The sequence below is a fragment of the Cherax quadricarinatus genome, chromosome 33 (genome assembly GCF_038502225.1).
Source record: "Cherax quadricarinatus isolate ZL_2023a chromosome 33, ASM3850222v1, whole genome shotgun sequence".
NCBI classification, from domain to species: domain Eukaryota; kingdom Metazoa; phylum Arthropoda; class Malacostraca; order Decapoda; family Parastacidae; genus Cherax; species Cherax quadricarinatus.
Genome location: NC_091324.1, coordinates 21,764,381 through 21,778,960, shown reverse-complemented (window position 1 = coordinate 21,778,960; position 14,580 = coordinate 21,764,381). Strand labels below are relative to the sequence as shown.

The window sequence follows — 14,580 nt, the reverse complement described above, 5'->3', positions numbered from 1 at the left end:
TATCTGCATGTAAAGTTCTACATTCATTGATAATCTTAAATACAATATAAGTAAAAAAAACAAAAAGTATCATAGTTTTAGAAGCAATAGGATGCATCTATGCCCCTATGCCTTTTGGTATTTTTTGTGCATGCCACTGTTGCAGGTTTGAAGGTAAAACTTACAAAGAAAAAATTAAATTTCGCTTAAAGAAGACTGTGTGGGTTTAAAATGTAACACAATGCAAATTGATACTCCTGTAAACGTACATGCTACGAAAAAATTTCAATACGTAGTAGGAAAAGCATCAGTTTTCCTTCGTGGATAATTAAAGCCACCAATGAACTGCACATAAATAAAAAAAAAAACTACTTCATGTACTATATGATAAAAGCACAAGACTAAATTTAGGTAATGGTATGGTTTGTACAGTCAATTTCTTGAAAAACACACGAGACCAGTGTGAGGGAAAAGTTCAACAGATAGGAGTAGCGAGCGAGTATATGGTAACGATAGTTTGATTGCCGGCTGCTTGTTAAGGTAGGGTAAGTCTAGCTCCCACTATCCCCCCCTTCCCCCCCACTGAAAGGTGACGTGTGGGGTTCAGACCAAACAGTAATCACTCAACTCACAGCTCCCAGCACAACTGTAAGTACAAGCCTGCTCCTATTTGAGTGGACTTATTGGTTGAAAGCTTTACTTTTGACCAATAATAAACTTAGTCCTTTCAGCCTTGATCTCTGTTAGATGTTTTAATAATCACCACGTCTTTTAGGTATTGTACTTATCATAGAGTGATTTCTTAAGCAGTGGGTAACCTGTCTCTCTTTCCAGCTTGGAATGACAGATCGGGTCACCTGCCAACCAACGAGGAGTATTGAAGGAGATGGACTAACGTCCCGAGACGTCACATGTTGGATCTACCTACCTGTTTATATGTACGGCACCGCAGGACATAACCTCTCATCTTTGCAGTGGTAAAGAACCTGCGTTCCTGTCATCTGGACTGACTATTCAAGGCTACAGACTCTGTGAAGACCTAGCTGTTGGGTTGTCACCAACACCTGTGACCCCCCCCCCCCACATCATCAGCAACAGCTACAATTGCTACAAGACGGTGTCAACCTCCACCAGATACCCCAGTATCACTGAATATATATTAGCGTTGAATTCAAATGTCATTTTTTCATTTCATTTTTCTTTCAGTTAGGATACTTATTCATGTTTTATTGTTTTATATTTTATATTTTCTAAATAATAAAGTGTTTATCATTGTCTGTTATTATTTCTTTTTCTATTCATTAATTTTCCTGAGGAGCCAGCCAGCCTTGGTAATACTGTCTGAAGTTGTTACAGGGCTGAGTAAGCCTTCACAAGTGGCGACCTTGCCAGGATCAACTCGACTGAATCAAGATTCAACCCTATCTCGAATCTACCATTGGAACTTCAACACCGCATACCACAGACGGTTACCACCAGCCATGAGTAATCATTCTCTATGGTAGGACTACAGTACAGGTATTTAAAAGATTTGGTGATTGTTATAGTCTCAATTTACTGTATGTCAAGTCAAGGCAGGATATACTAGTTAATTCTGCCACCTTTTGTGAGCTTGAAACTATTTGGAGGAATAGACTCTAAGGACCCGAGATTTTCCAGTGACAATTTGTTTCATTGAGCTCTTTATTGTATCAAGGGAACTGTCGTAGAACACTCTTGATTTATTGGTGAGAAGATTGGATGGTCAAGGGACCCCATTCTACTTACTGTTTGCTCGGAGCCGGCATAGAACCCTTTGTTTTCATTAATACATATTGTTTAATTGAAGCAGGGATCGAGCCCTCTGGTTTGTTTAGTTTGAGCAGAGCAGGAATTGAACCCTCCGTTTTCTGTGATACCCGTTTCATTTTCCCCTGGTAGTTTAAGTTATTCTTGCAAGTATGGAGGAATACCAGTTTTGGATGAACGCTGGAAGTAAGTTAGGAATAACAGGAAAAAATTTAGAATCTTTCATTAGTGCTAAGATCCAGGAAAGAATTGAAAGAGAAAGAATTGAGAGAGAAGAGAGACAGAAAGAGAAAGACAGGAGGAAAAGGAGAGAAAGAGAATCGAAAGAGAAGAGGAAAAGGAGAGAGAGAGAATCGAAAGAGAAGAGGAAAAGGAGAGAGAGAGAATCGAAAGAGAAGAGAAAAAGGAGAAAGAGAACCTTGAAAGACAGGAGAAAAAGGAGAGAGAGAGAGAATTGAAAGAGAAAGCCAAGAAAGACAGAAAGAGAGCGAGAAGACAAAAAAGAGCGTGATAGACTTGATTGTGAGGAAAGAGCTAGAGAACGTGAGGAAAGAGCTAGAGAACATGAGTTAAGAGAGAGAGAAAAAGATCGCGAGTTCGAAAAAGCTCGCCTTGAATTAGAGAATACAGTGGACCCCTGGTATTCGATGGCATCGGTATTCGATAAATCCGGTATTCGATGCATCATATCGCAAAAAAATTTCCTCGGTATTCGATTGAAAACCCGGTATTCGATACGATTCGTACGAGACCTGTCCAAGTGGCCTGAACTGCCCCGTGTGTGCCAGTGTTTACAAGCCAGCCAGTGTGCGCGCATCTAAGGATACATTCGGTACATTCCATATTATCACCGTGTTTGGTGCTTGTTTCTGCAAAATAAGTCACCATGGGCCCCAAGAAAGCTTCTAGTGCCAACCCTGTGGTAAAAAGGGTGAGAATTAGTATGGAAATTAAGAAAGATTTTGAAGGGTTTGGGGCTAACCCTGAGAAGCCTATGCCAGTTGTGGACTCCATTGTGCCTACTTCAAAAATTAAGGAAATGTGTGCAATGTGGGTTGAAGTGCAAACCTTTATGGATGAAAATCACCCTAACACAGCTATTGCAAGCCTTGCTGGTGACTATTACAATGACAATGTTATGGCCCATTTTAGACAAATCGTAAAGGAACTGGAGGTACAGAACTCTATGGACATATTTGTTGTGCGACAGAGGTCCAGTGACTCTCAAGCTGGTCCTAGTGGCATTAACCCTTTGACTGTTTTCGACGTATAAATACGTCTTACGAGCCAATGTTTCTGACGTATATATACTCAATAATTCTAGCGGCTTCAAATCAAGCGGGAGAAAGCTGGTAGGCCCACATGTGAGAGAATGGGTCTGTGTGGTCAGTGTGCACCACATAAAAAAAATCCTGCAGCACACATTGCGTAATGAGAAAAAAAAACTGATCGTTTTTTGGAATAAAACGCCAACTTTGAGGTGTATTTTCGTATAGTATTTATCGTTGTATTCGCGTTTTCATGGTTTTAGGTGATAAAATGGAAAACATACAGTGGACCCCCGCATAACGATTACCTCCGAATGTGACCAATTATGTAAGTGTATTTATGTAAGTGCGTTTGTATGTGTATGTTTGGGGGTCTGAAATGGACTAATCTACTTCACAATATTTCTTATGGGAACAAATTCGGTCAGTACTGGCACCTGAACATACTTCTGGAGTGAAAAAATATCGTTAACCGGGGGTCCACTGTATTACAGAAATAGAGATGATTTTCATTACTTTGACGATGAAAACGACCTTGAAACTGAGCTCAAAGTAGTGGAAATGTTCGATTTTTACCAATGTTCAGGAGTAAATAAATCACACCACACGTCCAATACACGTCAACTGGGGAGTCTAATATTCTTTCACTAGTGCACTGATATTATTTATACCATTTTTACAATAATGCAGTAGTCTGCATAACAGTAAATTTTGTATTTTTTTGTATGAATAAAAAATCAAAATAGAAAGCAATAATAATATAAGAGGGGCCTAGAGATGTGACTAATGAACAGAGCATATGTTATTTTAGTGCCACAAATGTCTACCTTGTTTATTCTGGACCCTATTTTGAAATTGGCATCTTTTTTAGTTTGCGTGAAATTGGCCAAACTGCCAATTTCTGACCACCATATTGGGTAGTCCAAATTAGTAAATGGGAGGTTTCTTGTACTCAGCTGATAGATAAAATGGAGTTCTAAAGAAATAGCTATGAGTTTGGTCAACTAGAACAATGGAATTGGCTGAAAATAGGGCTCAAAGTCGGCGAAATCGCCGATACGCATATGTCGCCGAGACCGCTAACTTCGCGGGAGCATAATTCCATGAGTTTTCGACCAAATTTCGAACTTTTGGTGTCATTACCATCGGGAAAAGATTCTCTATCATTTCATAAGAAAAATAAATTTTTTTTTTTTCAAAAATTGAGCGACATAGAATGACAGTTTCAGAAATGGGCCTGAAACAGTCAAAGGGTTAAAAGAAGAAGGGAAGTAACCCCGGAAAAGGACTTGCTACCTCAAGTCCTAATGAAAGGGGATTCCCCTTCTAAACACTAACACCTCTCCCCTCCTCTCATCCCATCAATCATCACCAGATCTTCATTAAAGGTAAGTGTCAATTATTTTATTGTTATTGTAATTATTCTATTGCATTAAACTTAATATTTCATGTAGTAAAATTTTTTTTTTTTTATACTTTTGGGTGTCTTGCACGGATTAATTTGATTTCCATTATTTCTTATGAGGAAAATTGATTCGGTTCTCGATATTATCGGATTCGATGAGCTCTCAGGAATGGATTAATATCGAATACTGGGGGTCCACTGTAAAAAGTTAACTTTTACACAACAACAATTAGAGGAAGGAGTAATTGAACATCATGCAGCTAGTGCACATATTCCAACACCTAATTTACCTCCCTTCACAGAGGGTGAAGACATCACTTCATACATTATCAGGTTTGAAAATACTGCTACCCTCTGTGAATGGCCTGCTGACACCTGGGCTACCAGGTTAGGAATGTTATTTTCTGGCACAGCTTTGAATATCTATGCAACTTTGTTGCAGAATATCATATGTAATTGTAACCTACTGAAGAAAGCAATCCTTAAAGCATACCAAAAGACCACAAATTCTTACAGGAAAGATTTCAGGTATGCCACCTTACAGCATGGCCAAAACTTTCAGCAGTTACAGGTAACACTCTTTCGTTTGTTCGACTTTTGGATAGTGTGTTCAGGAATTGATCACAGCTATGAATCTCTTAGAGACTTCATGGTTGCTGACCAGTTCCTGACAGCTCTTCCTCACCAGATACGAACATTCATTAGAGAACGTAACCTGATTAAAGCTGATGAAGTTGCTGAGGCCGCTGACTTGTATGCTGAGGCTCACAATTCCTGTAAAGACCTAAAGGGATTGAACCCTAAGGGCAAGGGTTCACCAGATCTTAAGAAATCAAAGCCTCTAGTGGAAAGTAAACTGACTTCTTTTATTCCTGTTTGCCATTTATGTGGTGTTAAGGGACATAAACATCCCGATTGTCCTTCTAAGAAGGTCCAAAAAGTTGGAAGATGTTTTAAAGACTGTAATGACCAAGCACCCTTCTGTTCAGGAACAGTTAATGGACTTAATGTATCTACCATTTTACGAGACACTGGATGCACATGTATAGTCATTTCTGATAAGCTGTTCCCTAATCTTAAAGAAACTCATTCCTCTGCTATTCTTTCAGACTACTTGGGCCGTACAGACACTTTTCCTACCATTCGTTGTTACATTAGGTCTAAATGGTTCACAGGTTGGTCTGAAGCTGTAATAGCTCCCATCACTTCTTGCTCCATACTAATAGGTAATGTAAAAGGTGCCATTCTGCCTTCTGAGGTTGACCTTTCATCACCAAAGAAGGACATAAGCTTTTCAGATCCTCTTCCTGTAGAGTCAGAGAAGCCCCTTGAAAGTTCAGATGAGGCAATGTCTCATGATATTCATTTTTTTTTTTATTATCACACTGGCCGATTCCCACCAAGGCCGGGTGGCCCGAAAAAGAAAAACTTTCACCATCATTCACTCCATCACTGTCTTGCCAGAAGGGTGCTTTACACTACAGTTTTTAAACTGCAACATTAACACCCCTCCTTCAGAGTGCAGGCACTGTACTTCCCATCTCCAGGACTCAAATCCGGCCTGCTGGTTTCCCTGAACCCCTTCATAAATGTTACTTTGCTCACACTCCAACAGCACGTCAAGTATTAAAAACCATTCATCTCCATTCACTCCTATCAAACACGCTCACGCACGCCTGCTGGAAGTCCAAGCCCCTCGCACACAAAACCTCCTTTACCTCCTCCCTCCAACCTTTCCTAGGCTGACCCCTGACCCCGCCTTCCTTCCACTACAGACTGATACACTCTTGAAGTCATTCTGTTTCGCTCCATTCTCTCTACATGTCCAAACCACCTCAACAACCCTTCCTCAGCCCTCTGGACAACAGTTTTGGTAATCCCGCACCTCCTCCTAACTTCCAAACTACGAATTCTCTACATTATATTCACACCACACATTGCCCTCAGACATGACATCTCCACTGCCTCCAGCCTTCTCCTCGCTGCAACATTCATCACCCATGCTTCACACCCATATAAGAGTGTTGGTAAAACTATACTCTCATACATTCCCCTCTTTGCCTCCAAGGACAAAGTTCTTCTTTGTCTCCACAGACTCCTAAGTGCACCACTCACCCTTTTCCCCTCATCAATTCTATGATTCACCTCATCCTTCATAGACCCATCCGCTGACACGTCCACTCCAAAATATCTGAATACATTCACTTCCTCCATACTCTCTCCCTCCAATCTGATATCCAATCTTTCATCACCTAATATTTTTGTTATCCTCATAACCTTACTCTTTCCTGTATTCACTTTTAATTTTCTTCTTTTGCACACCCTACCAAATTCATCCACCAATCTCTGCAACTTCTCTTCAGAATCTCCCAAGAGCACAGTGTCATCAGCAAAGAGCAACTGTGACAACTCCCACTTTATGTGTGATTCTTTATCTTTTAACTCCACGCCTCTTGTCAAGACCCTCGCATTTACTTCTCTTACAACCCCATCTATAAATATATTAAACAACCACGGTGACATCACACATCCCTGTCTAAGGCCTACTTTTACTGGGAAATAATTTCCCTCTTTCCTATGTACTCTAACTTAAGCCTCACTATCCTCGTAAAAACTCTTCACTGCTTTCAGTAACCTACCTCCTATACCATACACCTGCAACATCTGCCACATTGCCCCCCTATCCACCCTGTCATACGCCTTTTCCAAATCCATAAATGCCACAAAGACCTCTTTAGCCTGAGCTAAATACTGTTCACTTACATGTTTCACTGTAAACACCTGGTCCACACACCCCCTACCTTTCCTAAAGCCTCCTTGTTCATCTGCTATCCTATTCTCAGTCTTACTTTTAATTCTTTCAATAATAACTCTACCATACACTTTACCAGGTATACTCAACAGACTTATCCCCCTATAATTTTTGCACTCTCTTTTGTCCCCTTTGCCTTTATACAAAGGAACTATGCATGCTCTCTGCCAATCCCTCGGTACCTTACCCTCTTCCATACATTTATTAAATAATTGCACCAACCACTCCAAAACTATATCCCCACCTGCTTTTAACATTTCTATCTTTATCCCATCAATCCCGGCTGCCTTACCCCCTTTCATTTTACCTACTGCCTCATGAACTTCCCCCACACTCACAACTGGTTCTTCCTCACTCCTACAAGATGTTATTCCTCCTTGCCCTATACACGAAATCACAGCTTCCCTATCTTCATCAACATTTAACAATTCCTCAAAATATTCCCTCCATCTTCCCAATACCTCTAACTCTCCATTTAATAACTCTCCTCTCCTATTTTTAACTGACAAATCCATTTGTTCTCTAGGCTTCCTTAACTTGTTAATCTCACTCCAAAACTTTTTCTTATTTTCAACAAAATTTGTTGATAACATCTCACCCACTCTCTCATTTGCTCTCTTTTTACATTGCTTCACCACTCTCTTAACCTCTCTCTTTTTCTCCATATACTCTTCCCTCCTTGCATCACTTCTACTTTGTAAAAACTTCTCATATGCTAACTTTTTCTCCCTTACTACTCTCTTTACATCATCATTCCACCAATCGCTCCTCTTCCCTCCCGCACCCACTTTCCTGTAACCACAAACTTCTGCTGAACACTCTAACACTACATTTTTAAACCTACCCCATACCTCTTCGACCCCATTGCCTATGCTCTCATTAGCCCATCTATCCTCCAATAGCTGTTTATATCTTTCCCTAACTGCCTCCTCTTTTAGTTTATAAACCTTCACCTCTCTCTTCCCTGATGCTTCTATTCTCCTTGTATCCCATCTACCTTTTACTCTCAGTGTAGCTACAACTAGAAAGTGATCTGATATATCTGTGGCCCCTCTATAAACATGTACATCCTGAAATCTACTCAACAGTCTTTTATCTACCAATACATAATCCAACAAACTACTGTCATTTCGCCCTACATCATATCTTGTATACTTATTTATGCTCTTTTTCTTAAAATATGTATTACCTATAACTAAACCCCTTTCTATACAAAGTTCAATCAAAGGGCTCCCATTATCATTTACACCTGGCACCCCAAACTTACCTACCACACCCTCTCTAAAAGTTTTTCCTACTTTAGCATTCAGGTCCCCTACCACAATTACTCTCTCACTTGGTTCAAAGGCTCCTATACATTCACTTAACATCTCCCAAAATCTCTCTCTCTCCTCTGCATTCCTCTCTTCTTCAGGTGCATACACGCTTATTATGACCCACTTCTCGCATCCAACCTTTACTTTAATCCACATAATTCTTGCATTTACACATTCATATTCTCTTTTCTCCTTCCATAACTGATCATTCAACATTACTGCTACCCCTTCCTTTGCTCTAACTCTCTCAGATACTCCAGATTTAATTCCATTTATTTCCCCCCACCGAAACTCCCCTACCCCATTCAGCTTTGTTTCGCTTAGGGCCAGGACATCCAACTTCTTTTCATTCATAACATCAGCAATCATCTGTTTCTTGTCATCTGCACTACATCCACGCACATTCAAGCATCCCAGTTTTATAAAGTTTTTCTTCTTCTCTTTTTTAGTAAATGTCTACAGGAGAAGAGGTTACTAGCCCATTGCTCCCGGTATTTTAGTCGCCTCATACGACACGCATGGCTTACGGAGGAAAGATTCTTTTCCACTTCCCCATGGACAATAGAAGAAATAAAGAAGAACAAGAGCTATGTAGAAAAAGGAGAAAAACCTAGATGTATGTATATATATATGCATGTGCATGTCTGTGAAGTGTGACCAAAGTGTAAGTTGGAGTAGCAAGATATCCCTGTTATCTAGCGTGTTTATGAGACAGAAAAAGACACCAGCAATCCTACCATTCATGTGGGATTAAAAACCAGTGATGCTACTCTCGAAAGCGAGGTAGTAGGATCACCGGTTCACTTGCAAGATGAAAGTGAGGATATCACCTCCGATACCATAAATGTCTTGACTAGGGCTCAGACCAAAGCCCAGGCTTCTCCTACTGCCCATCCTTTGATTTTTCCCTGACTTTAAGCCTTTAGATATATCGAAGGACTCCTTTATCAATTTACAACGTAATTGCCCTTCTCTTCAGAATTGCCATAATGCAGCTAGACAAAATCAAGTTATCCAAAGGAAAAACTTTTCATATAAATTTGAATATATAAAAGACAGTGGAGATGTCATGTCTAAGGGTAATGTGTGGTGTAAATATTATGCAGAAAATTCGGAGTGTGGAAATTAGGAAAAGGTGTGGAGTTAATAAAAGTATTAGTCAGAGGGCAGAAGAGGGGTTGTTGAGGTGGTTTGGTCATTTAGAGAGAATGGATCAAAGTAGAATGACATGGAAAGCATATAAATCTATAGGGGAAGGAAGGCGGGGTAGGGGTCGTCCTCGAAAGGGTTGGAGAGAGGGGGTAAAGGAGGTTTTGTAGGCAAGGGGCTTGGACTTCCAGCAAGCGTGCGTAAGCGTGTTAGATAGGAGTGAATGGAGACGAATGGTACTTGGGACCTGACGATCTGTTGGAGTGTGAGCAGGGTAATATTTAGTGAAGGGATTCAGGGAAACCGGTTATTTTCATATAGTCGGACTTGAGTCCTGGAAATGAGAAGTACAATGCCTGCACTTTAAAGGAGGGGTTTGAGATATTGGCAGTTTGGAGGGGTATGTTGTGTATCTTTATATATATATGCTTCTAAACTGTTGTATTCTGAGTACCTCTGCAAAAACAGTGATAATGTGTGAGTGTGGTGAAAGTGTTGAATGATGATGAAAGTATTTTCTTTTTGGGGATTTTCTTCCTTTTTTTGGGTCACCCTGCCTCGGTGGGAGACGGGCGACTTGTTGAAAAAAAAAAAAAAAGTGAAAGAGATGGATGAACAAATGAATGTTAGGGGCAAGCATAATGCAGAACCTTAATAGAGCACTAATGTCAAGACATCTATTAAAAAGTGATTAAAACACTATGAATATCCTTTAGAATAAGACAAAACAAAAATGAGAACAAAAACTTAACAATATATGTAGTTACAACATTCCATTTACAAGAGAAAAATATAATTTCATCTATTAATATAGAACCTACCCCTGCAATGAGTTTTGATGTTTTCTACGTTGATGGTTGTTCATCGAAGAAATTTTAGGAAATGTCCGAGGGCACTGTGGGCACATACAGCGAGGCTCAGGAAGCTGGTGGACATCAAGAGAGTGAGATGCTAGCTGCTCAAAATGGCTAAATGTAGCCTTGCATATGCAGCACCTTACTCCACTCTTCACTGCATTTCCCTGCTAGATAATTAAGAATTTATTTTTACTGCCACCAGAATACTTACAAAATCATTCATATAATAGACTAAGTACCAATGATAAATGACAACAGACCAAATACACAATATTTTCAATCTTAAGTAAATCCTTAAGTGATCTAATTGTAAAATTATAAGGTACTCTACAGCAAACACAATAAATATTAGGATCACACATTTTTAACAATATGAGTCTATGTATTAAGTCTTCAAGGAAAAAGTATTTAAACTGTTTACAGTAAACCCTCTTACAAATCAACTTCATGTTGCAAAATTTTCTTACAGCATGGCTAAAGAAAGTGAAATAAAAAATTTCTATAGCAAGTAAAAATCTTGCTACTGCATGCCACAAAGAACCAGGTAATGCATAATATATTGCTATTACATGCCACAGTTTTCTTTCATTCACATGAAGGAAGCCATGATACATAACACCTTCCCTCTTACTGACAAACCACCCCTCCTACAGTTGCAATTTTGTGCCTCAATCTGTGTTTGTCAAGTTATGCTGGTTATTTTTCACCACTATATCTGGTCTCTTTTGCAGATGCACCCAGATACCACAGCCAATATCCCTATATCCCAAACCCCTCCTTTAAAGCATAGGCATTATACTTCCCACCTCCAGGACTCCTAACTCTGGCTAACCAGTTTCCCTGAATCCCTTCACAAAATACTACCTTGCTCACACTCCATTGATAGTGAATGTGTTGAATGATGGTGAAAGTGTTTCTTTCTTTTTTGGGGTCACCCTGCCTCTGTGGGAGATAGCCAATGTGTTAAAAAAGAAATCTGGTATCTGGATATTAACAATAGGAAAACTAGTGATGCTGGAGGTAAGAAAAAAAATAAGTACAATCTATAACCAGTACTCTGTTGAAGAAAATGGAAGCATTGGGTAACCTAGGCTTAACCCTTTCAGGGTCCGTCCCGTAGATCTACGGCTTTACGTTCAGGGTCCAAACCGTAAATCTACGTCATGAGCTCAGCTCACTCTGATAAACTGTGAGTGGTACATTTGGGCCTAGATATGAGAGAATACATCTATGTGGTATGTGTGCACCACATAAAACAGATCCTGCAGCACACTGTGTATAATGAGAGAAAAAAAACTGAAATCATGATTTTTCAATTAAAACAGCAACTTTGCAGTGTTTTTTCATATGTTTTTTATAGTTGTATTTGCGATTTCTTGGTCTCATTTGATAGAATGGAAGACATATTACAGAAATAGGATGATTTTGATTGGTTTTAGCACTGGAAATGGCTTGAAACTGAGCTCAAAGTAGCAGAAATGTTAAATTTTTGCCGATATTCAAGAGTAAACAAACGACCTCACACGTCTAATACACGCCAGCTGGTGGGTCTAATATGCATTCACAAATATGGTGATGATATTTATACAATTATTACAGTATTGCATAACAGTAAATCTTCTATTTTTTGGTGTGAATAAAAATTCATTATGTGAATAAAAAATCAAAATGGAATTTATTTGTAAAGCCTCAAAATGTAACTAATGAACAGAGGAAATGTTAGTTTAGTTCCAGGAATACCTACATTGTTTATTCTGGACCCTATTTTGAAATTGGAATACTTTGAACTTTGTGTTAAATTGGCCAAATTAACAATTTCCGATCACTTTAATTTGTAGTTGAAACAGTTGACTTGGCGATTTCTTGTGCTCAATCGATAGAATAGAAGTAATACTAGTGAAATAGCTAAGAATTTGGTTGACTGAAATAATGTAATTGGCCTAAAATGGGAGTCAAAGTTGGCAAAATCGCCAATTCGTAAATATCACTGACACATCAAAATTCGTGAGAGCATAATTTCATCAATTTTTCATCAAATTTTGTACTTTTTGTTTTATTACCTTCACAAAAAGATTCTCTACCATTTCATAAGAAAAAATAACAAATTTTTTTTTTTTAAATTCTTGGACACTGGGGCACCACTTCAGATTTGGGCCTTGGACCCTGAAGGGGTTAAAGGTGGTGTATGTGTAATGGAAACTGACCATGAGTTTTGTGTAAATTAATCAACTACTCATATAATTAGAAACAGTGAGGAAAAAATAAGAGCTTGTGCCTTTAGTAGTTTAGATTGTCATCTGCTCCAAAAAAAATTTAGAGGTCATTAGAGCTAAATTAGACAGTAAAGTTATTGAATGTTCGGACTAAGGGAAAAAAGCAGAGGGGTACCATGTAGTGCTCAGATAACAAGGCCATAGAGACCTATTATACTATAACATTACATAAGAAGGAAGGAAAGCATTCGCTACAGTACATGTTGAGTGGTGGATGCTTCGAAAATTTTAAATATGCAATCAACTGCATAACAAGTTTTCTGGGGTAAACATACTTGAGCATTCAATGTAAGATAAATTATGCAATAGTAGTCATTTTTATCGAATAGCAAAAATAAATTATTAGCCAAATTTGGCGGTATTGGAACATAACCTCATCTTTCTAATATGTTTTACATTTCACATAATGCCATTTTATGTTTTGCACTGAGTTTCTAGGAGCACAACTCACACATTTTGAGAAGGTATACTGTACATGAGAAAGCACAGTACAATATAGTACACACCTTTCATTATAATAAAAGTTTGATTAAAAAATCTTAACAAAAACCACATTACAGTACGTATTCCTATTCACATCCTTACATACATGTTCCTTCATTCTGAAACTTAACATAACTCCTTTTTAAACTAATCCTCCTACTCGCCTTACTAAACAGTTCTATAATGTGATATACAGGGCTAGGGTATGCCTAGCTTGTCTCATTAACTTCCTTCAGAAAAACATGGATTTTACCTGCCTCTCTTCACTTACACTTGATTTTAATTTCTAAAACCTTAAAAAGTTTCTTCTTGCTATCCTTGAGACTATCTGAAAAGTACAGTACTTAACAAAATTTTCATACAAGCAAGGACTGCTTGGGCTCTCCTGAATTCCATTCCATTCCTCTTCATTGCACTGCTCCTGAAGAAGTATTTGCAATTGCAGCACAAAAGGCCTAGAGCAGCATCATTCCTCCTAGTGACTGCTGTGCATTACTGATCATTTGTTTGCAACTGTTGCAACATATCAATATATACAACATGCACACATGTATGTAAGCACACACATGCACGTGCACACATACCCACACACCCCAGGAGCTAAGACTCGACCCCTGCATCCACAAATAGGTGAGTACACCCACCTCACCCTTCTCTCTAATGCCTACATCTATTTAAAACTCACTGCAAGAAACAAAACATAGTGGAGGTGGAAAAGACAGCACCTGCACACTGAAGGATGGCTAAGGATATTGCATGTTGCAACTCAGTGGACTACTATTACTACCATTACTAGTACCACTACTACTACCAGTACTACTACCACCACTTCCTTCTTTCTTCTTCCTCTCTTTGTACAATCTCTGCCCTCTCATATATATACTGGATCCCTTCCCTCCATGTGTTAATGTGTGACTAGTTAACCCTTTGACTGTTTCAGGCTCCTCTCTAAAACTGTCATTCTATGTCGCCAAATATTCGAAAAAAAAAATTATTTTTTCTTATGAAAATGTTAGGAATATTTTTCCAAGTGTTTTAAGCCTAAAAAAAAATTTTTGCCATCAGTACTTACCGAGATATAGAGCCGCAAAGTTTGCAGAAAGTGACGTGTGTACGGCAACAGCGGTGACTGCCGCCCACCCGGTTTTTTTTTTTTTTTTTTTTTTTTTTTTTTTTTTTCAACAAGTCGGCCGTCTCCCACCGAGGCAGGGTGACCCAAAAATGAAAGAAAATCCCCAAAAAGAAAATAC

The 14,580-nt window shown here is 38.9% G+C and overlaps 1 protein-coding gene across 2 annotated transcripts in view; it reads right to left on the bottom strand.

The window, feature by feature from the left end:
* LOC128693868 (zinc finger protein 570) overlaps nt 1-14,580 on the bottom strand; it is a 45,020-nt gene that overhangs the window by 18,583 nt on the left and 11,857 nt on the right. Inside the window, exon 6 of one of the 2 annotated variants that reach the window (XM_070090911.1) lies at nt 10,539-10,741. In XM_070090911.1, coding sequence (XP_069947012.1) covers nt 10,539-10,741 — 203 coding nt within the window. The remainder of the gene's footprint in view (nt 1-10,538; nt 10,742-14,580) is intronic. The other variant, XM_070090912.1, reaches the window with a different exon arrangement.